Source organism: Bos mutus, chromosome 3 (genome assembly GCF_027580195.1).
Source record: "Bos mutus isolate GX-2022 chromosome 3, NWIPB_WYAK_1.1, whole genome shotgun sequence".
Taxonomy (NCBI): Eukaryota; Metazoa; Chordata; class Mammalia; order Artiodactyla; family Bovidae; genus Bos; species Bos mutus.
In genome coordinates this window covers 73,258,878-73,286,660 of record NC_091619.1, presented here as the reverse complement: position 1 = coordinate 73,286,660, position 27,783 = coordinate 73,258,878, and the positions used below count along the sequence as shown (strand labels likewise).

The window sequence follows — 27,783 nt, the reverse complement described above, 5'->3', positions numbered from 1 at the left end:
ATCAAGGCAAATTGGAAGTGGTCAAACAGGAGATGGCAAGAGTGAACATAGACTTTCTAGGAATCAGTGAACTAAGATGGACTGGAATGGGTGAATTTAAATCAGATGACCATTATATCTACTACTGTGGGCAGGAATCCCTTAGAAGAAATGGAGTAGCCATCATGGTCAACAAAAGAGTCTGAAATGCAGTACTTGGATGCAATCTCAAAAACAACACAATGATCTCTGTTCATTTCCAAGGCAAACCATTCAATATCATGGTAATCCAAGTCTATGCCCCAACCAGTAACACTGAAGAAGATGAAGTTGAACGGTTCTATGAAGACCTACAAGACCTTTTAGAACTAACACCCCCAAAAGACGTCCTTTTCATTATAGGGGACTGGAATGCAAAAGTAGGAAGTCAAGAAACACCTGGAGTGACAAGCAAATTTGGCCTTGGAATACAGAATGAAGCAGGGCAAAGGCTAATAGCATTTTGCAAGAGAACACACTGGTCATAGCAAACACGCTCTTCCAACAACACAAGAGAAGTCTCTACACATGGATATTGCCAGATAGTCAACAGTGAAATCAGATTGATTATATTCTTTGCAGCCAAAGATGGAGAAGCTCTATACAGTCAGCAAAAACAAGACCAGGAGCTGACTGTGGCTCAGATCATGACTCCTTATTGCCAAATTCAGACTTAAATTGAAGAAAATTGGCACAATCGGTCTAAAAATCCTAGAGAACGCAAAGGTACTGAAAATCAGATGTTTTGATACACATATTATTGCTTGAGTCAACCTCTGCAGGCATGATTCTCAAGTGGTCAAAACTCTCTTTGGTTTAAATTATGAATAGAGAAGGATTTGAGGAATATATCAAGATGAGTCTTTCTGCTTCTTCAGCTAGTTTAGCCTGTGTTAGTGAGCGCTGCTATTTAAATGCATTTGATTCAGAGAGTGTTGATAGGGAGACTGTTGGCCGTATGCTTTGATTGTAGAAAAATTCCCTTTAGCTCTTCTACTTAGATTTTAAAAAATAAGGTTCAAGAGAGAAGAGAATCTATGCAGTGAGAATCTAAAAAATAATACTCTCAACTTTGATTTATGGAATTTATTGGAAGGATATTAACAGGAAGAGATTAATATTTTTCTCTTGCCTTTTTAAGTCCCTTTGAAAACCTGAAAATCTAAAAATCCCTCTTTGGGATATTTCCTAAGGGTATGTAGTAAAACACGAAATCAGGTTGCTTCTGAGTCAAAGTCCATATACTAGACGTGAAGCTGCACACTTCTACAGTATACCAGGCAATGGTCGTGTTTCAGGAAGAAAGCAAATGATGCTTCTGTATGTTATGTGTGTCACATTTATGTGCTTTCTTGTGTGTTATGACCTACTCAATTCCGGAAACACTTTTTTCATCCTACCTTATGATATTTCCATACTTTTGACATTCATAAAAGCTTAAACTCTTTATCATCAGATAAAAGAGAACAAAGTTATTTCCCTCACTGCTACCCCTTCATTCTATTTGTACCTATGAAGTATTCTGTGTATAGATAACCATCAAATGTGTGTGTGTGTGTGTGTGGTAAAACTACTGATAAATTCATGTTTGATAAATTTTCAAATATTGCTTTCTAAATATCACCGTAAATGCAATGCATTGTCTGCTAATGGGGAAAAAAATGATGGCTTTGGGGTCAGGAAAAATGAGATCTAATCTCAGTCTACTAATTACTCTGTGTGTGACCTTATGCACATCACAAACTCACTAAACCTTGATTAGTTTATTATTGAAATACAATATGGATGTCTATTTGTCTTGACAAAATAAGATAATAGATTATAAATTGTTTTGAAATTTTCCAAAGCTATATAAATAAAAGTCATTATAATCATCTTTAGTTCTCATATTCTTTCACTAATACAGTTAATGTTTTTAAAGTACTTATTCTGAACCAGATATTAAATACTAAAGTTACTGAAAATATATATTGTTGAAAGGCTAGACATGGTCCCTCTCCTTACAGAGGTGTCAATCTAGTGAGCAAGATTTATTTGAATAAGTAATCAAAATGTGATCAAAGGATATTGCAGCATACAGTTGGAACATATAAAGAAGAGGACACAGTTGGAACATATTGCATAAAGAGAGGCTATTTTCCCTTCTAAAGTAAATTTTTAGAAAAGAGCAAGGAAATGTGCCCTGAGCAAAAGCAGAGGTATTTATGAAGACCCTCATAGAAAAAAAGATCAGGTAGTCCTGATTGTGGCAAAAGAAGCCACAATTACAAAGGGCATCGAAAACAAGAAGAGTGGTGCCTAACCAGGCAGAACAGAGTGCTGGATCTGAGAGTGGAGGGCTGCAGTCAGTCCAGAGGACAATATCATACTTGCAAGTCACAATAAAAAAAAAAAACTTTTGACTTTGTCTGGAAGGCAGAGAGGAGACATTGAAGTATTTGAAGTAAGAAGGTGACATAATATTTGTGTTTTAAAAAGGTCCCCCCAGCTTCACTGTGGTGGGAGAAGAATAGAGTGAGAGAGACAGGTGCATAGGCAGGAGATAATAATTGAACAACATTGCTGGGGAGTTGAAATGAAGAAAAATATTCCTGAATCAAGATAAGTTTTGGCTATTGAAGGATTCGGACTTGGTGATTGTTGGATGTGGAAAGTGAGAGAATGAGAGGAGTCACAGATATTGCTAAGCTTTCTATCTTGAGAATCTATGTGAACTGTGTAGCTGTTCTCTGAGACTGAGAACACAGGAAGAGGAGGTTTGGGCAGAACACTTAGTGAATACTTAAAATTAGATGATGCAATTCTACAAGCTTGGTATGTACTCTGATTTTAGAGATGACTAAACAGATAGAGCTTAAATATTTGCTGAGAGTCATACAGCCAAGGAATTGGCTTCAGAGTCTAAATTCTTGACCATGATGATAGACTCATATCTTTGAAAAATATCACTTCAATTTTGAACATTGTTATGTTTGAGATGTTCATAAAACACAAAGTGGAAATGATGAGGGAAATAAATCTGAGTAGAAATTTGAAAAACTTCATAGCCATCACTCATCAAAGTTAAATGAAAAGAGTTGGGAAAGGTGCGTGAGATTATAAAGACTGAAAGGGAGAGAGCATACAATTAAAAGGGTAACAAGACTAGCTGGGGAATAATGCTAATATTTTAAACGTCAATGTTTGGAAGAGAAGATGGATCTTCTTAAAAGACTGAAATTGAGAAACCTGAGCAAAAGGATAAAAGTCAGAAGAGCGTGAAATCGGGAGCGAAAGGAAAGAGTGTTTGTGAAAGAAAAATGTAGTTCTAGTCCAATGCTCCTAGTAGGTCAGATAAGAAGGAATTAAAAGTATGAAGGGGATTAAAGAAAAGAAAACTTTCTTTTAAACATGGAAGTTAATCCTCCACTTACCTTGAGCTGAACTTACAACCAAAATTCCACCAAACTAAAAGAAAATTTTAAATGCATATACTCACAAGGAGAGAGAAAATTGAAGAAAAGACACCAAGAGATAACAGATTTCAACAAATTTTAAGAAGACAGGGAAAGACAATGTAGTTTATATTTATCTCTATAAAAAGTACATTGTCAGCTACATTATAACATACCCACACGCATGCATGTATGCTAAGTCGCTTCAGTTGTGTCCGACTCTGTGCGACCCCGTGCGACCCCATAGACGGCAGCCCACCAGGATCCTCCGTCCACAGGATTCTCCAGGCAAGACTTGGAATGGGTTGCCATATCCTTCTCCACAAAGAGATATAAAAATTAATTTGTTTCATAGCTCTCCTTGAGAGTCTTGGAGAAAAGTATCAGACAAAGGACTGGAGAAACTTAGTGAAAATAGAAAAACTGACTTAGGTCCTTATTTACAAAACTGCATAGTTATGCCTCAGGCAGAAGACCAGAACATTCTTTGACTTACAGCCAGTCATCCTGCAGTGAAACCTATTATGCATACAAAGCTTCCAATTAGCTCTGTAGGGAGTCACTCTTCAAAATTGAAGGACAGCCAGGGATCACCAGATACTTGTGAAAAACCTCTATCATGAAAGATAAAGACCAAAAGAAACAAAGAGAAAAGAGAACTGAGAATAAATACTAGGAGCAAGGGGGAAAAGGCACACACCCAAAAAAGTCCATCAAATTGTAGCGCTGGAGAAGACTCTTGAGAGTCCCTTCAACTGGAAGGAGATCAAGCCAATCAATCCTAAAGGAAATCAACCCTAAATATTCATGGGAAGGACTGATGCTGAAGCTGAAGCTCCAAATCTTTGGGTACCTGATGCAAAGAGCCAAATCATTGGAAAAGACCCTGATGCTGGGAATGACTGAAGACAGGAGGAGAAGGGAGTGAGAGAGGATGAGATGATTAGATAGCATCATCAACTCAGTGAACATGAATTTGAGCAAGCTCCAGGAGATAGTGAAGGAGAGAAGCCTGGCATTCTTCAATCCATAGGGTTGCAAAGATTCAGACTTGACTTAGCAACTTAACAACGATATCTTCTGAGAAAAATGAAAGTGATATGGCACCCTGAAATAGAATCATGATACTATGAAAAGGGGGTTTTCCCTGGTGGCTCAGAGGTTAAAGCATCTGCCTGCAATGCGAGAGACCCGGGTTAGATCCCCTGGAGAAGGAAGATCCCAGATCGGGAAGATCCCCTGGAGAAGGAAATGGCAACCCACTCCAGTATCCTCGCCTGGAGAATCCCATGGAGGGAGGAGCCTGATAGGCTACAGTCCAGAGGGTCACAGAGTCAGACCTGGTAGGCTACAGTCCATGGGGTCACAGAGTCAGACACAATTGAGCGACTTTACTTTAACTTTCACTGTGAAAAAGGAGCATGATTTAAGAAGGAATAAATAATTTTTGGACAGTATGAATATGTTACCTGATAAAAGATAATACAGGAGATTTAGAAGATGAAGTTGAGACAATCTCTCAGAAAATAAAATAAAAAGACAAAGGCACGAAAATTACAAAAGAAAAAATAATTTAGTTACCAGGTAATTCTAAGAAGTAGGTCCAATTAATCAGGATGGCATAAAAAGAAAATAAAAACAATGAAGAGGAGGAAATTCTCAATTAAAAAAAATATTAGAAAATTTAACAACGGAAGGATAAGTGCTTTCAAAGTGAAAGGGCTCATTGAGTACCCAGCAAATGAATAAAAACATACCAAAGCATATCGTCGTGAAATTTCAAAAGACTAAGAATAAGATAAAAGTTCTAAAATGTTCTGGCAGAGGGGAAAGTGGGTGTAAAACAGGAATTTGAATAGTAATGAAGTTAGATTTCCTGACAACAACCTTAAAAGCTAGAAAATAATATATTAAAAATGACTTCAAATTTGTAAAGAGAATTACTTCTGACCTAGAAGTATATATCCGACCAAGCTTTAAATTTATTTGTAGGTGAAATGAAACCATGATCACATATGCAGAGGTCTAAAGCATGTTCCTGCTGTATATTCTCTCTCAGTGAGTTACTGGATGTTATATTTCACCATTGACTGTTATAGTCCAATAAGTCTAGAAAGAAAAAGACAAAGGGTTCAGGAAATAAGAATAAAACAGAAGAAGGAAATGTAAAATTTACAGAATGACAATGAAGAGATATTCTAGGATCAAACTCACACACACACATACACAGACACACATGCACACACATATACAGACATACACTTGTGTGTGTGTGTGTGTGTGTGTGTGTGTAAGATCTAGAAAAGGAACCACTCCAGACAGAAACAGGAAGGTAGAGTGCTCCTGAAGGATTATCCTTGAGTATAAATGACACATTTTTCACTATACCAAGAGAAGAGGAGATAGCAACTTTAATGAGTGAAAGATACATAAAAAAACCAAAACAAAGAAATACGTAAAGCAATTTTTAAAGAAATAAAAAGATGCAGAAGAAATAAAATGTAATTAAATTATAGTGATATTTATAGCTATAGTAAAATAAGTATTATTAATTTAAAACAAAATTGCTATATATATTTTGGTTGGTTATAAGTGTGTGAGACTTTGTTAGAAGAAAGGTAAACCACCATGTTATATAGCAAAAATCTGTAAGGGAAAAATCATGGAGTAGCATTACAATTAAGTTTCTTAGAAATTTAGGGTGGAAAAGTTGAAAGCTATTATGTCTAAGGAGTATAAATCAGGAATGGAAAGAGTTACAATGAATAAATAATCCATAAATTAGATACCAAAGTCATCAATGGGTTCTAGAGGTAGTGAACTGAGATGAGAAAGAGTAGAACCATCCCCAAGAAAAAGAAAGGCATGTGGTTGTCTGAGGAGGCCTTTCAAATAGCTGAGAAAAGAAGAGAAGGAAAAGCAAAGGAGAAAAGGAAAGATATATCCATCTGAACGCAGATTTCCAAAGAATTGCAAGGAGAGAGAAGAAAGTCCTCCTAAGTGATCAGTGCAAAGGAAATAGAGAAAAATGATAGGATGGGAAAGACTAGAGATCTCTTCAAGAAAATTAGAGATACCAAGGGAACATTTCAGGCAAAGATGGGTACAATAAAGGACAGAAATGGTATGGACCTAACAGAAGCAGAAGACATTTCAAAGAGGTAGCAAGAATACACAGAAAAACTATACAAAGAAGATATTAATGATCCAGATGACCACGATAGTATGATCACTCACCTAGGTCCAGACATCCTGGAGTACAAGTCAAGTGGGTCTTAGGAAGCATCACTACAAACAAAGCTAGTGGAGGTGATAAAGTTCTAGCTGAGCTATTTCAAATCCTAAAAGATGATGCTGTTAAAGTGCTGTACTCAATATGCCAGTAAATTTGGAAGACTCAGCAGTGGCCACAGACTGGAAAAGGTCAGTTTTCATTGCCAAAGAAAGGGAGTGCCAAAGAATGGTCAAACTACTGCGCAATTGCACTCATCTCACATGCTAGCAAAGTACTGCTCAAAATTCTCCAAGCTAGGCTTTAACAGTATGAGAATTTCCAGATGCTCAAGCTGGATTTAGAAAAGGCAGAGGAACCAGAAATCAAATTGCCAACATCCATTGGATCATAGAAAAAGCAAGAGAATTCCAGATAAACGTCTACTTCTGCTTCATTGACTATGCTAAAGCCTTTGAATGTGTGGATCACAACAAACTGTGGAAAGTTCTTCAAGAGATGGGAATACCAGACCACCTTACCTGCCTCCTATGAAACCCATATGCAAGTCAAGAAGCTATAGTTAGAACTGGACATGGAACAATGGACTGGTTCCAAATTGGGAAAGGAGTACGCCAGGCTGTTTACTGTCACACTGCTTATTTAACTTCTATGCAGAGTACATCATGAGAAACACTGGGCTGGATGAAGCACAAGCTGTAATCAAGAATGCTGGGAGAAATATCAGTAACCTCAGATATGCAGATGACACTACCCTTATGGCAGAAAGTGAAGAATAACTAAAGAGCCTCCTGATGAAAGTTAAAGAGAAGAGTGAAAAGTTTGGCTTCAAATTCAACATTCAAAAAATGAAGATCATGGCATCTAGTCCCCTCACTTCATGGCAAATAGATGGGGAAACAGTGGAAAGAGCGACAGACTTTATTTTCTTGGGCTCCAAAATCACTGCAGATGTTGACTGCAGCCACAAAATTAAAAGACACTTGTTCCTTGGAAGAAAGCTATGACAAACCTAGACAGCATATTAAAAAGCAGAGACATTACTTTGCTGACAAATGTCCATCAAGTCAAAGCTATGGTTTTTCCAGTAGTCATGTATGGGTGCAAGAGTTGGACCATAACAAACGCTGAGTATTGAAAAATTAATGCTTTTGAACTGTGGTGTTGGAGAAGATGCTTGAGAGTCCCTTTGACAGCAAAGAGATCAAACTAGTCAATTGTTAAAAATATCAGTACTGAATATTCATTGGTATGACTGATGCTGAAGCTGAAGCTCCAATACTTTGGCCACCTGTTGTGAAGAAGGAACTCATTAGAAAAGACTGTGATGCTGGGCAAGATTGAAGGCAAGAGGAGAAGGGGACGACAACCATCTCCTGGTTGGATGCATCATCGACTCGATGGACATGAGTTTGAGCATGTTCCAGGAATTGGTGATGGACAGGGAAGCCTGGTGTGCTGCAGTCTGTGGGGTCACAAAGAGTCGAACATGACTGAGTGACTAAACTGAACTGAACTAAAGAAAGAGGTTACTGGCAGGCAATGAGATTATCAGAGGAACAATGCTTTCAATGAAAGGGAAAGCAGTACTAAAAGTGCATTAAATTGCAAAAGCCTTCCTGGACGGTAGACACTCTGACCAAATGGTTCAGGTACAGGCTTGGATATTCTCTTTTCTCTTCATAATAAAAAAATTGCAGTTGAAACAACAGATGGGTATCAAGAAATAGCCACATGGTTTGGCACTAAAGGGTGAGTGTAAAGTACTGGGTAAAAACCATGTATGGACAATTGATTCATCAGCTGTGAATCATAGAGATAGATAGGATAAATGCCTTGAGTCAGCTTTATGGCATCACAGCTGAGTAGTCATGCGGCTACTAGAGACTTAAATTAAAAACTTGGGAATTTTTCAAGAATTCTCCTTACAGTACCCTTTCCACTTTCTCATTTAATCCATCGCCCATGCTAGGGATTCTGCTTCTTAAATACCTTGGCGGTCCATCACTTCTTCCCATTCTTACTGCTACTCTCATAGTCTGAGCCATCATCACTTACCTTTTACAACTACAATAACCTCAAGAAACATTTTCTAGGTACCGAGTATATTTGCCATATACTAGGTACATATATACGTATATATATATAACAGTATATATGTGTCAGTGTCTGACATATACTAGGCACCTAGCAAATGTTTAGTATGTGTCAGATATTAGTTGCATTTACTGGCTGTTAATATGTGCTAGATCCTATATAGAGATCAGCCTATAATCAGGGCTTTCAGGTAAGGTCAGGTAAAATAACATTTCCCAATTCAAGCTCCCAGAAATGAGAAATGTAGGATTTTGAGAGATAGAAACTAATGGAGAAGAAAGGTCATCTTTTTAATGTTTTTAGATAAACCTTCGACAAATTACCATGTACAAATAACCATGTGTAAGAGCTGACTCATGAACCTGCTGCAAAATATAGTTTTATAAATTTCATAAGTTAAAGGAAGAATAAAGGTGGCTTTGGGTTGAACTTTTACCATCTCTTAAGCACATTGTATTCATTTGCCTCCAAATTTGATTTAATCTAAGCCATTTCAAAACAAAATACTGCATTGTTTTTGTCAACTATTGCTTTCTTTTTCTGCGACAGGTTTATGTTAAGTAAAATCAGTGAATAAAATGCAAGTTTCAAGTTGATGCTCATTCAATGCTGTTTCTGCAGATGGCAAACTGTACTGTTACTATAAATTCAAAGATGAAAAAGACAAGATCCTCTCCTTCAAGAACCCACCTAGTACATGGGGAAATAGTACACATAATTAGGAAGCAATGAGATTAGTGCCTGGTAGCTCCGAGAAAGATGCTATTCATTTATCCTGAGACATTCCAGAGATAGTGACCCTTTAGTTAGAATGAGAAGATTTTCAAGCTAATTACCAGTATCTGATGGTGGTTGGGGACAGACTCTCAAATGTATCCATCTGTTCATTCATGAATTGATTTGTTTAGTTTACATTGGTTATTGCTTGTCTACTGTATGTCAAGAATCAAGATAAATGTAAAAATGAACAAAATAGTTTTTACCCTCAAGAGGCTTAGAGTCTAGACAAAAATGACTTGAAAAACAGTAACTTTAATGAAGTGTGGTAGATGGCATGATACCGATTCATGCAAGTTTTTATAGCATTTGGTTGGTGCTAATCTAGCGAAAGACATGTCAGGACATCACAGAAATTTCTGCCATGATTGTTTTCTCCCATTAAAATAAAAGCATTCATAAGTACAGATTCTTATTCTGAAGTGAATAACCAATACAGCTGTCTCCAACAGGGAGTTTGTTCAATTTATTTCTCTCTCCCCCATACATAGTTGAATGTCTAGAGCACACTATTCAATAGATAATTATTGATTAATGGAATAAATTTGAGTCAAAAAGAGGAAATCATAAACCTTATGGGTAAAACTTGACTTTTAATATTTTAGAGAAATGAGGGAAATATATTTTTTCCAATAAATCTGGAGTTTTCTATCCTGTACTGCAATTAGTATAAAATTTTAAAAATCTATATTATAGATCCATGTTTCAAATGTGAGTGTAAGCCTTGCACTAAGTCAGGATTGTGTTCTGGTCCAGTTCTGCCATTCCAAATCTGTGTGACAATGGGAACTATCTGCCCCTTTCTGAATCCATTTCTTTATCTGTTAGATGTTAATAAAAATCTGTCTTATATACCTTTGAGAGCTGTTTATGAATCAAATGATATAATGCATATGCATGTCTTATGTAAACTTGTTTAAAGCATTATGTAATTATAAAATATAATCATAATTAAATTTCTAAGCTTTAAATATTTTAAGAACGCCTTCCAAGGCTGGTGGTTAAGCAGTTGTTGTTTTTTTTCTGTTTCTCTCTAGTGCAGTGCCTGGAGATGACCACCAAGCGGAAGATCATTGGCCGCCTGGTGCCGTGCCGGTGTTTCCGAGGTGAAGAAGAAATCATCTCCGTTTTAGACTACTCCCACTGCAGCCTTCAGCAGGTGCCAAAGGAGGTTTTTAACTTTGAACGGACATTAGAGGAGCTTTACCTAGATGCCAATCAAATTGAAGAGCTACCAAAGGTAATTTTTGACAACCTAAAACACATGCTTTAAATAAGTATTTCATAGCTCCAAAGACTTGGCATAATGATAATGCTAACTATAGCCTTCTATCTAGGTAATTGACAAATCATTCAAGTTAGCATAACTTTTCCCAATAGTTTCATCACTTTTTAATGCCACTCCATTTGTAACTTCTTGTGATATGTTAATAACCATGGAAATCATTACTTTATGGGATATGCATTTTTATTTTAATTTAAGATACTCTTCAAGAAAATACAGATTGGTGAGTTGAGATCAATAGCTTATATTTAGAAAAGAAAGAGAAAATATGGTACTCTCTATTCCAGAACTGAAAATTTGTATATTGTATGTTAAGGTAACATTGTTTTAAAGTCTTGAATTATATGTTAAGTCTAAGAAATGCTTTTATGCATACACATACACACAAAAAATCAAGGATACTGTCATGTAAAACATGGTGTTGTTTCTGGAATTTGAAATCTTTGAATATAACAAATATCACTGAGTTTATATGGCATATAGCTTATAAATATCATGCAGCTAAAAAAATTTAACTAATATCAAATTTTGCACACACATAAACACACACTGCCTATGACCAGGAAAGATTGGAGACGTTAGCTAAAGCAAACAAGGCCACACAGCAGAAAGATAAAATCCAAATCATTGGATCCTATTGTTCACCTAAATAAGTGACTCGGATTAAGTAGCTAGCATGACATCTACCTGTGAAGAATTTACGTGATAGCTCAGAGAGAAAAAGATGTCATGCAATACATTTCTATTGCTTATGCTAAAAAATGCACATTAAATATCCAAGAACCAGAAAAAAAAATCCTCCATCACAAGGTGAAAGTTGCTCAGTGACTCTTTGCAACCCATGGACTATACAGTCTATGGAATTCTACAGGCCAGAATACTGGAATGGGTAGCCTTTCCATTCTCCAGGGGATCTTCCCAACCCAGGGATCAAACCCAGGTCTCCCACATTGCAGGCAGATTCTTTACCAGCTGAGCCACAAGGGAAGCCCAGGAATACTGGAGTGGGTAGCCTATCCCTTCTCCAGCAGATCTTCCTGACCCAGGAATCAAACCAGGGTCTCCTGCATTGCAGGCAGATTCTTTACCAACTGAGCTATCAGAGAAGCCCTGCATCATAAAAGCTAACAATTATCAAAAGCAGAATAAAGTGTTCTGATCAAAAGAATTTTTGAAAATTATCTTCGTTTAGGATGATGGATTATGGTGTTTATATAATACTTCAGAGACAGGAGCTATTTAATGTATACTTCAAAGCAAATATTCTTCATTTTTGATAACCTAAATGTATAGTGTCATCTTGAATCTTTGCCCAGAAGGGCTGGGTCAGGCCTAAAAAAAAATTGGCCATATGGATTAACATCCACATTGCACATAAGTAGAGACAGGACTAAAATGAGCTGTATCTTCTACCAGGCTATAAACTACTTGAGGGCAGAGGAAGCATCTTATTCATTTTTGCTTCCCTGTACAGGAGGATGCATGGTGACTTTTACATAATGAATACTCAATTTATGTGTTGCCACTGCTAGATGAAATGATGCAGAGAACTTCATGTGCTATAGGACTTGATTGGCAAAACTATATAAAGTTAAACAATTCATAAATGTGATATTTAGCTCTAATTTAAGAAATTAAACACAGTTTTTGGTTTTGTTTTTAAGGTCAGGTCCATTTAGAATTTCCAGATGAAATAAAGGACATCCAGTAAAATTTAAATTTTAAACTACTAAACAAGCCATTTTTTAGTATAATTATACCCCAAATATTGCATTGGATATACTTATGCTAAAACTAAATAGTTTGTTATTTATTTGAAAGTAAAATTTAACTTGCCATCCTGTATATTTATTTGCTATATCTGGCAGTTCTAAGGCAATCCAGATATTTAAAATCTTTCTCTAGATCCATGCAACAGTCTGTAAGACAAATAGCCAGCGCAAGGTCAATTGATCAAATACATACTCATTTAATATCTACTCAACTACACAGTAGTTGAAGCTTTAGTGAATTACAAGAGAAATCAGTCTCATTCCTTGCTGTCAAGGATCTGACAACCTAATTGCAGAGAAAACTGAAGCTTTAGAGGTGAATGCACAATGACAGATAATCAGGGCCAAAGAACCAAGTCCTGCGGTAGAGCTTATGTACAGAGAAGAGTACTGCTGTTGGAGGGGAGAGACGAGGGCTTGACCAAAAAGCACAGAAGCAAAAGCTAAGATGGAATATATGGAGAAGGGGAGGAGAAGAGCAGCAAAACTGTGAAGGATCTGGAGCTGCAGGTGCAGGTAGGAGACTGCTGACATATGTAGGTAGAGGAGGAGAGCAGAAAGAACTCAGACAATGAAAGGTCTTGAGAGTCACACAGCAGGGTTTGACTTCATACATCAGACAGATAATGCTGTTGGAGAGTTTTACATATCAAGTCTGCTGCTGCTAAGTCGCTTCAGTCATGTCCGACTCTGTGCGATCCCATAGACGGCAGCCCACCAGGGTTCTCTGTCCCTGGGATTCTCCAGGCAAGAACACTGGAGTGGGTTGCCATTTCCTTCTCCAATGCATGAAAGTGAAAAGTGAAAGTGAAGTCGCTCAGTCGTGTCCGACTCTTAGCGACCCCATGGAGTGGGGTGCCATTGTCTTCTCCAACATATCAAGTCACTAGGAGCTTAAGGAGGAGAGCTTGGATTAACAATAAAGAAAAATAATACAAATGAGTCAAGGACTTTAGTAACACTTTTCTGCTGTATTAGAATTTAGGAGAAATGGTTATCTTTTGTTATTAGTATGCTTTATACATTTCAAAGGTTTTACACATAATCTTTCAGGGTTTCTTTGGCTCTCAAAGTTCAATATTATTACTTTCCTAAAACAACCCTGTAGATTAGTTTCTTCTAAAGCATCTAATATTGAGATATGATTTAAATTATTTGATTTCACAATTTGATCATAATAATACCTGTATATATTTCTATATTATTGAAAAAATAGGTAAATTAAGAAACAAAAGGGCTGACATATCAATTAGGGCCCACTGAAAAAGTGAAAGTGTTAGTCACTCTGTTGTATCAGAATCTTTGCGACCCCATGGACCATAGTCCACCAAGCTCCTCTGTCCATGGAATTCTCCAGGCAAGAATACTCAGTGGGTTGCCATTTCCTTCCCCAGGGGATCTTCCTGACCCAGGGATCAAACCCAGGTCTCCCACATTGCAGGCAGATTGTTTACTGTCTGAGCCACCTCATGTGTGTGTTTAATTAATAGAAACCACAATCCAAACTGACTTAACAAGAAATAGGCTTGATTGGCTCACATAAGTGGAAATGCATTTCAGGACACACTCCAGACTTGGTATATTTCTATTTGCTTTATGTGGGAATAACTTTTCCTGAGGCTGGCTTTCTCTCAGGGGGCAGGATGGCTATAGCAATTCTAGTGTTCAGTTCCACATCCTCCAAAAATAGACATATTTGGCTTCTGAAAACTTTCTATTCTTCTAAGAAGGACAAGAAGTGGCTCCTCCAGAATTCCTCGGTTACCTTGTCCTTAGATCTCACTGGACTTGTGTCACATGTTCATTGTTGATCCAGTCCTTTTGCCATGGGATCCACTATGCAAGAAAAATAGGATTACTCTGATTGGGTTCAACCATGATGGGCCACCTCTGTGGAGTTGTGGTTACTGGCAGCAATACAAGGGAACAAGATACGAGGACTGGAGGGAAGATTACCACAAGGTACACTACAAACAAAATGCTATAACATCCCTGTTTTATGAAGAATAGTTCATCTTCATCAAAGTTTGTAAGGACTTCTAGTCCTTAGGAGATTTAAAGCTGAGTCCTTAGGAGATTTAAAGCTTTCAAAGTTAGATTAAATATAGTATTTTTTGCTTGCTCTCTTATTTTTACTGTTTTTCTGGTTCTATTTGATGTTGTTACCTTTATGATTTCAGATTTGTTGAGTAATGAGATAACCATTTGTATTCTCGATATTACATTATGGCAAAAATTACCTTTTATAATTTTTTTTTATTATCTTCATTCTGATATTTTATACTAAGAATGTTCTAGCTGGCCATGAATATCTAAGTTCTTATGCAACAGGTAGAGAACAGAGTCAAGGTTAATGGCATTAGGAAAAGAATGTCAAGAGTGTGTCAGAAAAGATGCAAAAATAGATATGAAAGAACAGGAAGTCTTTTGATGAGGAATAGTTCAATCCATGTTGCTTGAAAGGTAAAAATATAAAAATGACATACCTTTCACACAGTGATAGAAACCCACACAGTTTATAATTTAGTGCTGCTTTACTTGTTATTTGGAATTGGAAACTTAAAATTATACAAAGTAAAAGAACATCACAGATGTATATTATAAATGAAGTGGTGTGGAAAGGCAAATGTGAAAAAAGTGCAATAAAGAAAAAAACTACAAAGAAATTTCCTGAAATTGAAGAGAAACTTTAAAAAAGATAATAGAAATAATTTTTGTAAAGTCAGTTTGAACCAAAATTGAAAGACACTGAGTGAATTTGGTAGAAGAGATCAATTTATCTATATATGAAAGAAAGGTGAAAGTGAAAGGCGCTCAGTCATGTCTGACTCTTTGTGACCCCATGGACTTTATAGACCATGGAATTCTCCAGGCCAGAATACTGGAGTGGGAAGCCTTTCCCTTCTGCAGGGCATCTTCCCAACCCAGGGATTGAACCCAGGTCTCCTGCATGCAGGCAGATCCTTTACCAATTGAACCACCAATGAAGCCTAAGAGTACTAGAGTGGGTAGCCTATCCCTTCTGTAGGGGATCTTCCAAACCCAGGAATTGAACCAGGGTCTCCTGCATTGCAGGTAGATTCTTTATCAGCTGAGCTACTAGGGAAGCCCTTATATGCAAGAGGATGGGACTAAATTTGAAATACTGTACTTACTAAATTTTCTCCATTTAAACTATCCAGAAATATTTTAGAGGTTAAGAACCTTGGCTTTGGACTCAGACAAACCTGGTATCAGAACTTAGCACTACTAATTGGTTAAGAATGTATTTCATTTTCTGAAAACCTCAGTTTCTTCATTAGTAAAACTGGGAAAATTATAGCATCAATTCCTAGGTTAGACAGAAAGATACATACATATATATATATATATATATATATATATACACACACACACACACACATACATAGGTAGATACATAAGTAGGTAGGGTGCTTGGTATGATAATGTTTATGGAGCACTTGGAATTTAAAAAATCAATAATTGGCATTTATCATTCTTATACCACAGAGAAAGGAAATTTTCAATATTAATAACCCTGGGTAGAATAGTAAGATTTTGTAAGATTTCAAAATAGTTCTGTGTATTAAACTCTCCATCAAAAAATGTGTGGTATGTCTTCATTTCTAACTGAAATCTCCAAAGACACCTTCTAGAAAAACAGTCCTCTGTCCATAGTGGTGTTCAGTTGCTAAGTCGTGCCCAATTCTTTGTGACTCCATGACCTGCAGCATACCAGGCTTCCCTGTCCTTCACTATCTCCCGGAATTTGTTCAAACTCATGTCCATTCAGTTAGTGATGCCATCTGACCATTGCATCCTCTGTCCATAGTGAGTGATGTTATTTACCCAAACAGCTACACCAAGTGCATATGTAATAGACAATACCACCAGTTCCCCAGAGAATTTCCTTGACTCACAGAATCATGTTATGGCATTTTGCAGTAAATGCAACTTTGGAAATTATTTTATTTAAACCCTTAATTATTATAATAAGCAAATCAAGGTCAGAAAAGGTAATTAACTTCTCTTAGGCCACAAGGGATGTTAAATTTCTATCCAAAATTAAAATCAAAGACTATGTTATAGTTAAGATAGAATAGGTTATGCTAGTGTAACAAGTCAAAAATGTATACCTGAAGTTTTTCTTTGTGCCCCATGTTGTGTGGGCAGGGACCACTGATCTCTAAGAACCTATAGCTAATAACTAGTCCGATTTTCCACACAGTGCAAAAATGTCTATTATTTCTTTTTTAGAACAGTCATCCAATGTCTTCGTGAACCTTTCTATGGTAGAAGAAGCCACTCACTTAAGAAGCAGACCATTATATTATCGGAAAGGTCTGGTTATTTGCAAGTTCTGCAATATGTTAATGATGTAGATCCATTCACCTGTCTATCCATCTAAAACTTGGCTAGGCACTCAGAGTGCTGCTAACATTATGAAGGAATGCCTTCTCTAGATAAAGAACTATGCTTCTGGAGTTACTGCCTTGATCTTCAAAACATTTTAAAGGATTTTTGTATACATTAGCTTAGAGTTCTGTTTTCCAAGACGAGTTTCCAAGTTTCTCAAACCAGTTTTCAAGGACATGCTTCCCAGATGCTTCATCATCTTAATGATATTACATCCATTGTATTCAGAATATTGTTCTTAAGCTGAGAGATGCTAGGGGAAAAAAGCACTTCCATATCAACAGTTGCTTCTTCTGGGAAGGAAACAGACATTGGGAAGCCAGGTGTCAGGCAAGGGCTACCAATAAACAGATGGATGGTGCTCATTACTCTGCTCATTACTCTATCTTGGTCACTCATGCAAGGCTATAAGGCTGAGAAATTGATTATCCAGTATAAAGCAGACAAGAGCTTATCAAACAGGGATGTTTTAGGTGAAAATTTTGGCATAGCTTGATCCAGTCACTGGCCGTGACATGGAAGAAATATTCACTGACTCTTTAAAAAAAAAATAAATGAGCAACAAAGACACACCTGAATCATGCCAGCAGGTAAAATAGAGCTCCAAGTGTATGACCAAAGAATGGGTTTTGACAACAGTGCTGGAACTGTTTCGGCTGAGCCTACACATAAAAGTCAGGCAAGCTCTCTGGTCAGAGACGGCCCCTTCTCTTTCCTCTGCCAGTGCTGCTCTTCCTCATGGCCTTCTGCTTCATTTCCTCCAGGTCTGTGCTCAAACATCACCTTACCAGAGAATCTTTACCCATGTTATTCTTAGACAAAATAAATAATGCCGGCCACCACCGCTTACTTCCCTCAACAAAACCTTAGGCTTAATTGTATCTCTAGAAGATTTCTAGTACAGTTCAATCCTGTTAACCAGTAGTAAAACACCGCTGAAATACGGTATCATTGTTGTAAAAAGTCCCCATAGCTTCCTCTGAAACAATGTATATTATCTTGCAAAGAGTTAAGACCTTTGACAGCAGCCAGAGGTGAGGACTGGAAATGTTGGCACATATCTGCATAGAACATAGAAAATAAAACTCTCTCATTGAATTTGTTGGTTGTGGTTGTTGTTGTTGTTTTCAATGCTGACTCAGGAGGTTGAAGTGAGGTAGGATAGTTTTCGATGTTCCTCCATAATCCACTACCTAACACAGTACACTCTGCATTTATTTTTACTCTCAAACTCTAAGTACTTCATCCATGTAAAATAGAACTTTCACATAATACTTTCTCAAGTTAATAAAACTGCTCTCTGACTCTAGAAGTGTTATAGGAGCAATGTCAAGGAATATACTTTAACGTCTATGGAAGTAGAGGGTGGAATAGTTTCTCTAAAATCCCTTTCAAACTTAACCTGTGATTCACTCATTTGAGATTCCTTTGAAATAGATTTAAATGCTAAACAATGGAAGGAAGTATTCTGAAAAACAGAATAGTGACTATAGTTACTGATTGTTCTCTCAGAAGTAATATAGTAAATGTAGAGTTCTGAATGGAGAAGACCTAGTTTTAACACAAGTTCTGACAAAAATTCATCAGGTGACTTTGAGCATCTTACTTAACCCCTTTGAATCTTAGCTTCCTCATCTTCATTAGATTCTAACAAATTTGTTTCTGCCCATCTCCTGGGATTGCAGTAAGCACCAAATACTATAAAGTACAAGAAAGCACTATAAGAACAGCAAAGTGATATATAACTCTTGAGCTAACAGCAATGGCTTATTTTGATAAGAAAGAGCATATGTTTAATGAAGTTGATTTGCTTTTTAATATAAATTTATATAAACCGTACTATGATAACAAAAAATTGTATTCAACAAATGCCTATGCATTTACTACTTAGTATGTATATACAGTGGTGTCAGTTTTTGTTGTCTTTTTTTTTTTAATTTTAGGCCATAAAAAACAACTGGTTATTTTAGGTAAAGATGAAAGTCCATTCAAAATGTGTCTCAGGTCCCAAATCAATAAGAGCCTGAAGAACTTTACATGAAAAAAAAAATTGCAGCAACCAAGGGAGTTCTGAATTTCTGCATAGAATTCACAATGCATTGACAATACAGACCAAACACTGCTGCTTTTGTGAGAAATGTACTTTCAAACACCCCCATATAACTGTGACATACATCTCTTAAGAATTTGACATCTGAGCACCAAATAATTGATGCTTTTGAACTGTGGTGTTGGAGAAGACTCTTGAGAGTCCCTTGGACTAGATCCAACCAGTCCATTCTGAAGGAGATCAGCCCTGGGTGTTCTTTGGAAGGAATGATGCTAAAGCTGAAACTCCAGTACTTTGGCCACCTCATGCGAAGAGATGACTCATTGGAAAAGACCCTGATGCTGGGAGGGATTGGGGGCAGGAGGTAAAAGGGACGAAAGAGAATGATATGGCTGGATGGCATTACTAACTCGATGGACATGAGTCTGAGTGAACTCCGGGAGTTGTTGATGGACAGGGAGGCCTGGCATGCTGCGGTTCATGGGGCCGCAAAGAGTTGGACACAACTGAGCGACTGAACTGAACCGAAGATTCAAATTCCAGATGCCTCCAAAAATATTATACAGTGAAAGATGCCTTTAAAAAGAAGGTTGAAAACAAAATAAAAAATAAAAAGAAGGTTGAGGTTCTAGTGGGAAAAGAATGGATTTTGATAAGCAAAAAAAGTGTCCTCTAATATTCTACATATCATATATCTGCAATTTTATTGATTCTTTCTTCTTCTAATTCACTCATATCTGCTAATTAGAATTAGGGAGCCTGAAACCATGTTTTTCTTAGGCCTTTAAATAAAATTGTTTGAAATCAAGGGCACTAGCTTATTTTGTGAGAAGTCTAATGACACCAAAGGAGCCAAAGAAGATATATTTTATGGGGACAAATTTTGGATTGTTTGTTCATAATTATGATTTGTTTATCAAAACTTAAATGATCATTGATTTTTTTTCTTCAACTCAAGAGGACTCTTTCAAATTAAAAAAAAAAAAAAAACTACTTGTTTCAGTATAGTTGTTAAGCAACTGTCATGTGTAAAAATGTGAAAAGCTTTGCTCTAATCAAACACAGGCTAAATTTACACATGCAGGATATAAAAACTGCTACTTGTTTAATAAATTGCCTAATTAAAAAAAATTCACAGTAACAGACTATTCCTTAAGAGTTTGTCTTGCAGAAATACAGTCTATAACTGTGGCATGTTATATAAGTAGCACCACCTGTATTTATGGAGGGCTCTCTGAGAACTCAATAAAAGTAAAAAAAATTACTTTTTTCAACTCTCTCATTCCCTTAAAGATATTCAGTGTGCATAGTGTGTGTTATTCTGTCTGCCAGTACCAAAGGTATAGAATTTATCTAAATACAATAAAGCCGAATCTGAAATAAAATTGTCACATGAGTGGTACATAAATTATCAAAGTTTGAATCTGTTTAATCTCTTGCCTGAAGCATCTTTATCCAAATCTGTTCTTTCACCTACAATTACTTTAGCATTCAAATGCACTGGCTTTTTCTTTCAATAAATAAACAACATAGATGGACTCTTACGGGGCCCAAAGGAAAGCAAGACAAAGGATAAATTTGTAAAAATCAAAACAAAACAAAGCCCTGTGTACATGTGGATAATTTTTTGTTACTCAGATTTCTACTTTTGTTTAAAATGTTTTATTGTTTCAACAGTGTATAGTCTTCAGTTCAGTCGCTCAGTCGTGTCCAACTCTTTGTGATTCCATGAAGCGCAACACGCCAGGCCTCCCTGTCCATCATCAACTCCCAGAGTCCACCCAAACCCATGTCCATCAAGTCGGTGATGCCATCCAGCCATCTCATCCTCTGTCATCTCCTTCTCCTCCTGCTCTCAATCTTTCCCAGCATCAGGGTCTTTTCAAATGAGTCAGCTCTTCGCACGAGGTGGCCAAAGTGTTGGAGTTTCAGCTTCAACATCAGTTCTTCCAATGAGCACCCAGGACTGATTTCCTTTAGGAAGGACTGGTTGGATCTCCTTGCAGTCCAAGGGCCTCTCAAGAGTCTTCTCTAACACTGTAGTCTTAGCAACCCTCTATTATGTGTATTAGTGAGAAACTGGGACTTCTGTAGTACTCCAGTCAGTTTTTGAAATGTTTTATCTTGTAACTGGAAACTTACTCATCCCATCATTTATTGGTAATCTTTACACAAATATCAGATCACACTGGAATTTCAATGCAATTGAAAACTTATTGATTTTTTACTGTCAATTTTTGGGAAATGGTATAAAAAAACAAATTTTAGGTAAAATATAAGTATTGATTAGTTCATGTACTCAGCAAACATTTCATGAGTACCAATTACATGCAGACAACTGTTATAGAAGCTGGAGATACATTATTGAGGAAAACCAATAATTTCCTATTCTCACAAAACCTTTGTTGTTGTTCAGTCACTAAGTTGTGTCCGACTGTTTGTTACCCAATGGACTGCAGCTCACCAGGCTCCTCTGTCCTTCATTATCTCCTAAAGTTTGCTCACATTCATGTCCATTGAGCTGGTGATGCTGTCTAACCATCTCAACCTCTGTTGCCCCCTTTATCTTTTGCCTTCCGTTTTCCCCAGCATCAGGGTCTTTTCCAATAAGTCGGCTCTTCACATCAGGTGGCCAAAACATTGGAACTTCAGCTTCACCATAAGTCCTTCCAATGCATATTCAGGGTCGATTTCCCTTAGAATTGACTGGTTTGATCTTGCAGTCCAAGGGATCCTTGAGAGTCTTCTCCAGCCTCACAATTTGATAGCATCCATTCTTCAGTGCTTAGCCTTCTTTTTGGTTCAATTCTTGCATCCATACATGACTTTTGGAAAAACCATAGCTTTGGCTAGACAGACCTTTGTCTTCAATGTCTCTGCTTTTTAATACACTCTCAAGATTTGTCATATTTTTTTTTCCAAGGAGCAAGCATCTTCTAATTTTGTGGCTGCAGTCACAGTCCACAGTGATTTTGGAGCCCAAGAAAATAAAATCTGCCACTGTTTCCATTTTTTCCCATTTATTTGCCATGAAGTGATAAGATTGGATGCCATGATCATAGTTTTTATAACATTGAGTTCCGAGTCAACTTTCTTACTTGTTCTTACACCTCATCAAGAAGCTCTTTAGTTCCTCTCTTCACTGTCTGCCATTGGAGTAGTATCATCTGCTTATCTGAGGTTGTTGATATTTCTCCCAGTGATCTTGATTCCAACTTGTTATTCAACTAGCCTGGCAATTTGCACAATGTACTCTGCATGTAAGTTAAATAAACGGGGAAAATAGTCAGTCTTGTCACAAAACTTCCTTTGCTGCAAAAAGAGAATAAAAATAATTTTTAAGAGAAAATGTTAGATCATGGCAGGTATCATGATGAAAATAAAGCAGAGAAATTGCTTAGGTTAAGAGGACAGTAATACCTCTCAGATGATGGTGAAGAATCAACAAGGTAGATTTTAGGTAGAGCCTTCCAGACAGAGGAAATACACCAAGGTAGAAATAAATGAGGGCTTCCCAGGTGGCACAATGGTAAAAGAACCTGCCAGTGCAGGAATGACTGGAGACATGGGTTTGAACCCTGGGTCAGGAAGATCCCCTGAAGGAGGAAATGGCAACCCACTCCAGTATTCTTGCCTGGAAAATCCCATGGACAGAGGAGTCTGGTGGGCTACAGTCCGTGGGGTCACAACAGAGTCAGACATAACTGAGCAACTAGCATTAGTGAAGAAAAAGCAAAGCATTTCAAATTATGCTCTTTAGGTAAAGTTAATAGAGTTTGCTGACAGAATGGGTTTGGGAGATAAGAGAGTAAAGCCTGAAAAGGGATTTAGAAAAAGTTACCATTGACAGATTAGGAAAACAAGGAGAGAAAATGTTGCTATGGATACGGGAAGAAACCCTGTGCTATTGTCATGGAAGCTAATGACAGAAGTTGTTTTAAGAGATGACAGAAGAGGGACTGTTGTATTTTCTAGTATATGAGTAGTTGCCAACCTTGCTATGGGTGGAAACCCAGTGAAGTGGATTGAAGAAACAGATGATGATGGTTGATAGGACTTAAGGGGCAAGATAGATACAGAAATCTTTAAATGATAGAGGCCTCAATATGTTAAAGAAACACTGGAATTGATGAGTCAAGAAAATGGCAAATGGCAATCTTGTGAACTGAGAGGGTGGGAAAAAGTGTATAAAGCATACTGTTATAGAGGAATATAATTTACAAAAGAATTAAGGTTCTTAAATGTATAAATTACCTGTGTTTTGTGAAGTTTTTCTTGAAGTAGCAGGTAGTTGAGAAACAGATGCCAAAGCCAAGTTCTTCTAAACACTTCTTAGCTCACATGCCTGGACCAGTGGATTAACAGTAGAAAAGGGGGGGGGAGGGGAAAGACAGATGGAAGAGCTAAGAAAAGAGCAGAAGACAGGAAATGCAACACTTATTTAGCATCTACTGTGTGCTAGGCTCTTCATATGCAGTAGCTCTTTTGTCCTTTAGATTAACTCTGACAAATAGGTTTTGTTATCCTCACTTTAAGTCCAAGGATACTGAAGTACAATGAAATTAAAAGAATTTACTAAACGTATACAAAACAAGAAAATGGTTAAGTCCATAGAGTAGAAACTTAGGCTCATGTTACTCCAAATCCCACATCCTTTCCACTTGACTAATCTGAAAGAATACCTTTCTTCTTAGACCTTCTTTCCTAGCATTTGACTAGACTGGAGGATAAACAGGAAGGAGAAATCAAGGATGATGAGATTTTTATCCTTGAAAACCAGAAAAATGATACTATTAAAATATGTTGGAAGGGGCTATTGTGTACAAAAACATGACAGATTCTGTTTTAAATGCAAAATGTGAGCTATCAGCTGAGCATTCTCATAAAGATGCCAAAAGAAAGATCCAAAACTGAGCCTCATCAGAGCATGACTGGAAATACAGACCCATCTTTTAACCAGACATCAGAAATAAGTAGCCATGTTTTGTTTGGCCTATTTTTGAAAACGAGTTAGAGCCAACTTGTAGAATATTAACTATTACAAAAAAGTACAGAACCTTTGCTTCCATTTTTTAAAAAAAGGAAGATCTGTTGCTGCCCATATGCTCAATTGGTAACAATTAGGTGGCACTTAGTATTTTGTGTCTATGTACTCCTTTGATGAAGCAGACCTAGGTTGCCCCAGATCCCACCCAGGCTGCCCCTGCTGCTGCTAAGTCGCTTCAGTCGTGTCCAACTCTGTGCGACCCCATAGACGGCAGCCCACCAGGCTCTGCCGTTCTTGGGATTCTCCAGGCAAGAACACTGGAGTGGGTTGCCATCTCCTTCTCCAATGCATGAAAGTAAAAAGTGAAAGTGAAGTCGCTCAGTCGTATCCGACTCTTAGCAACCCCATGGACTGCAGCCTATCAGGCTCCTCTGTCCATGGATTTTTCAGGCAAGAGTACTGGAGTGGGGTGCCATTGCCTCCTCCACAGGCTGCCCCTAGCAATGAAGTTACCCATCTAGCTCCTCTAGGAAATTGAGTTTGCAACCTAATATATATTGGATTGGCCAAAATGTTCATTTGGGTTCTTCTGTAATGTTATAGAAAAACCCAAATGAACATTTTGACCAACCTCTGTATTTATTCATTTCTTCATGAAAAAACATCCACTATATGCCAGATACTTGCTAGTGACCGGGAAGATAATGATTGGACAGAATTATGCACATTTAGCAAGAAAAACAAACACTGAACATGTATTATTTCAAATATTGTATATGCTGTCTAATAATGGGTGAGGAAACATTCAATGGAGTGTTCCCCCTGAATAATATTACAACTAAGACACTGATAAGTCAGAAACTGGAAGTAAAGTGTTTCTAAATACATAGTGCAAAAGAAACCATGGGAGGAATGAGGCTGGAGAAATTATAAAGGCCTTCCATGCTAAGACACATGGTTTGAATTTTATACTGAAATATATGGAAATTGATTTACATTTTTATCTGGGTAACAGGAAGATCAGATATGTATTTTAGAAAGATAGTTCTAGCTATCTGTTTAGAAAGATAGTTCCAGCTGCACTAAGAATAGAGTTCAAGGGTTAAGTCCAGAGGCAAGGAGACCAGTTAGGCAGAGCTTGTAGAAAATCTGTGAAAGATGACCATAGCCTGACCCAGGGTAGTGGCCCTGATGATTACATAAAGAATACAGATTGGAGAAGGTTTGGGGAGGCAGACTTTCCTGAAGTTGGTCATGTCTTTGATCTCTTGGTAGGAAGCAAAAAACCTGGTAACTCTTAGATTTATATTAGAACATGTGGGAGTAAGTGCAAAGAAGGAAGGTCTGAGATCCAGAGAACCAGAACCCAACTCAGCAAAGTAGCAGCTTAGTCTCTGTGGAAGTCATGTGTATATCACAGTGACAGAGCAATCTATCCACACTGGAGCTGGCTGTTCTGGGTGCAGGAGCAAGGTTGTCCAGAATAAAATGTAGACCTAGCAAAATCTGATGTGCTTCAGCATTTTGAAATATAACTGTTGGGCATTTGGACAGAGTTGTTTGCATATTTGGAAATAATTAAAGATATATGCACAGAAAACCAAGCAAATAAAAAGTGAAGAAACTTCAGGGAAAAAAGAAAACTTTTCTACAAATACAATGTAAACAATATAAAACAAATACAATGTGCAGACAAATATTACTGATTTAGCCAAAAATTCAGATGTGAGCATATTGGGAAGATGAGGAAATAGAAAGAGAGGGATGGCGGTTGTGGTGGTGCAAACTAATATGACTTTTCAATTGCAATATGTGAAATAAATAGGCTGTATCTACAATTGATAAACAAGAAGTTAAAATGCATGTGTATTCTCTAGAAATATAGAGGGAAATACAAGAAACTATAGCTTTAGAAGTTGAACTATTTTTAGAAAAGGGATGATAAGATGGAAATGAGAGAACAATGAATTGATATAATGCTTTTATAAAATAGATATTAATTTCAAAAAAATAAAGAGAAAAAAGAGAATTGTGCTGGAATAGAGGAAGCACCAGGAGTTAACCTTTTGGTAGCTGTGACTAAATCTGACCATATTATGGTAACTTCCTTTGAAAATGATCCATAGGGCACATTGATAAATATAAATGTCTGATGCTGAAATAAATCATACGGTATCATTTGAGCAAATTAAATGACATTAAAATTGAAAAATGTAAATTTATAAAGAAGAATCAATATCGGCTATCTGTTCTTTTCAATGGTGCACATGATAGTTCACTGATTTTTATAAGTTTTAGTGTTATTCATTTCCTAGTTCCATCCTTAGTATATGAAGTGGTGCTAAATCACAGACCATATTCTACTAACGTAGCAGTTTGGACTCACTTCCAGAATGAAATCAGCATTTAGGAAATTGATAGAGGTTTATTTCTCTAGAGTATTAATTTTTTTATTTTTGCCTAAAGTTGCTTAATTTTTATTTGCTTGGTTTTCTATATGTTTATCCTCTAAATTTCTGGAGAAATAATTTCCCTAAAGTATTTGTGAAATTTAGAACAATTTCATCATCCAGTTCTTGGCCAGGAACTTCTGGGAAGCCAGGCTATGCTCAACTTGTGATAGAAATATGGCATTATGTCAGTGTGATTACGATGAGGTTGACCTTCCATAAAGCTGACCTATAGCTGACCTATCATATGTAAAAATCACTATGTGAACATTTACTTCCAAAATTTATTATAGATATGCTAGTATCTACCATAGCATGCATGTGGTGCATTTTTCTAGGTTGACAATTCATTAAAAGGTTTCTAAAGGAGAATATGTTATGGAATCAAAAACAAAAATAATCATCTGAATTATAAAGAAAAAAATCACGTTGGCTATATTCTGTTGTTAGAGGTGCTGTGGTGGAAGGTAAAGAGGTCCTTAACTGTACTCCATAGATAGTCAATAGCTCCTTGGGTGCTGAGTGATAATGGGAAAGAGAGAAGCAAAGGATATGAATAATATAAGCTCACAGTTTTTACCTGCTGGATCACATTATTTAATTTCAAAGGTCAGCTCCCAAATTTCATTAGAACCTCTCGTTGCTGAGATGAAGAGCAGGAGTGAAATGTCTGGTGTGTCTATAGAGCTTTAGAATCAGGCAGATTTGAATTTAAGTTTGGGAAAAGTTTTCAATCTGTTTCTCCCCCATGTAGGAGATACCATTTACCTTGTTGGATTGTTTTACCTGCATCTTATTTCTGTCAACTACTGTTCAGTTCAGTTCAGTTCAATAACTCAGTCATGTCCGACTCTTTGCAACCCCATGAACTGCAGCAAACCAGGCCTCCCTGACCATCACCAACTCCCGGAGTCTACCCAAACCCATGTCCATAGAGTCAGTGATGCCATCCAATCATCTCATCCTCTGTCATCCCCTTCTCCTCCTGCCCTCAATCTTTCCCAGCGTCAGGGGCTTTTCAAATGAGTCAGCTCTTCACATGAGGTGGCCAAAGTATTGGAGTTTCAGCTTCAGCATTAGTCCTTCCAGTGAATGTTCAGGACTGACTTCCTTTAGGATGAACTGGTTGGATCTCCTTGCAGTCCAAGGAACTCTCAAGAGTCTTTTCCAACACCACAGTTCAAAAGCATCAATTCCTTGGTGCTCAGCTTTCTTTATAGACCAACTCTCACATCCGTACATGATGACTGGAAAAACCATAGCCT

At 37.2% G+C, this 27,783-nt stretch overlaps 1 protein-coding gene across 3 annotated transcripts in view; it reads left to right on the top strand.

Annotated features, from left to right (window-relative positions):
* The window catches only part of LRRC7 (leucine rich repeat containing 7), a 478,825-nt gene that overhangs the window by 85,933 nt on the left and 365,109 nt on the right, over positions 1-27,783 (top strand). For 2 of the 3 annotated variants that reach the window (XM_070364524.1, XM_005898157.2), the window contains exon 2: positions 10,596-10,798. In XM_070364524.1, coding sequence (XP_070220625.1) covers positions 10,596-10,798 — 203 coding nt within the window. Of the gene's footprint in view, positions 1-10,595; positions 10,799-27,783 lie in introns of those variants that run through there. The other variant, XM_070364529.1, reaches the window with a different exon arrangement.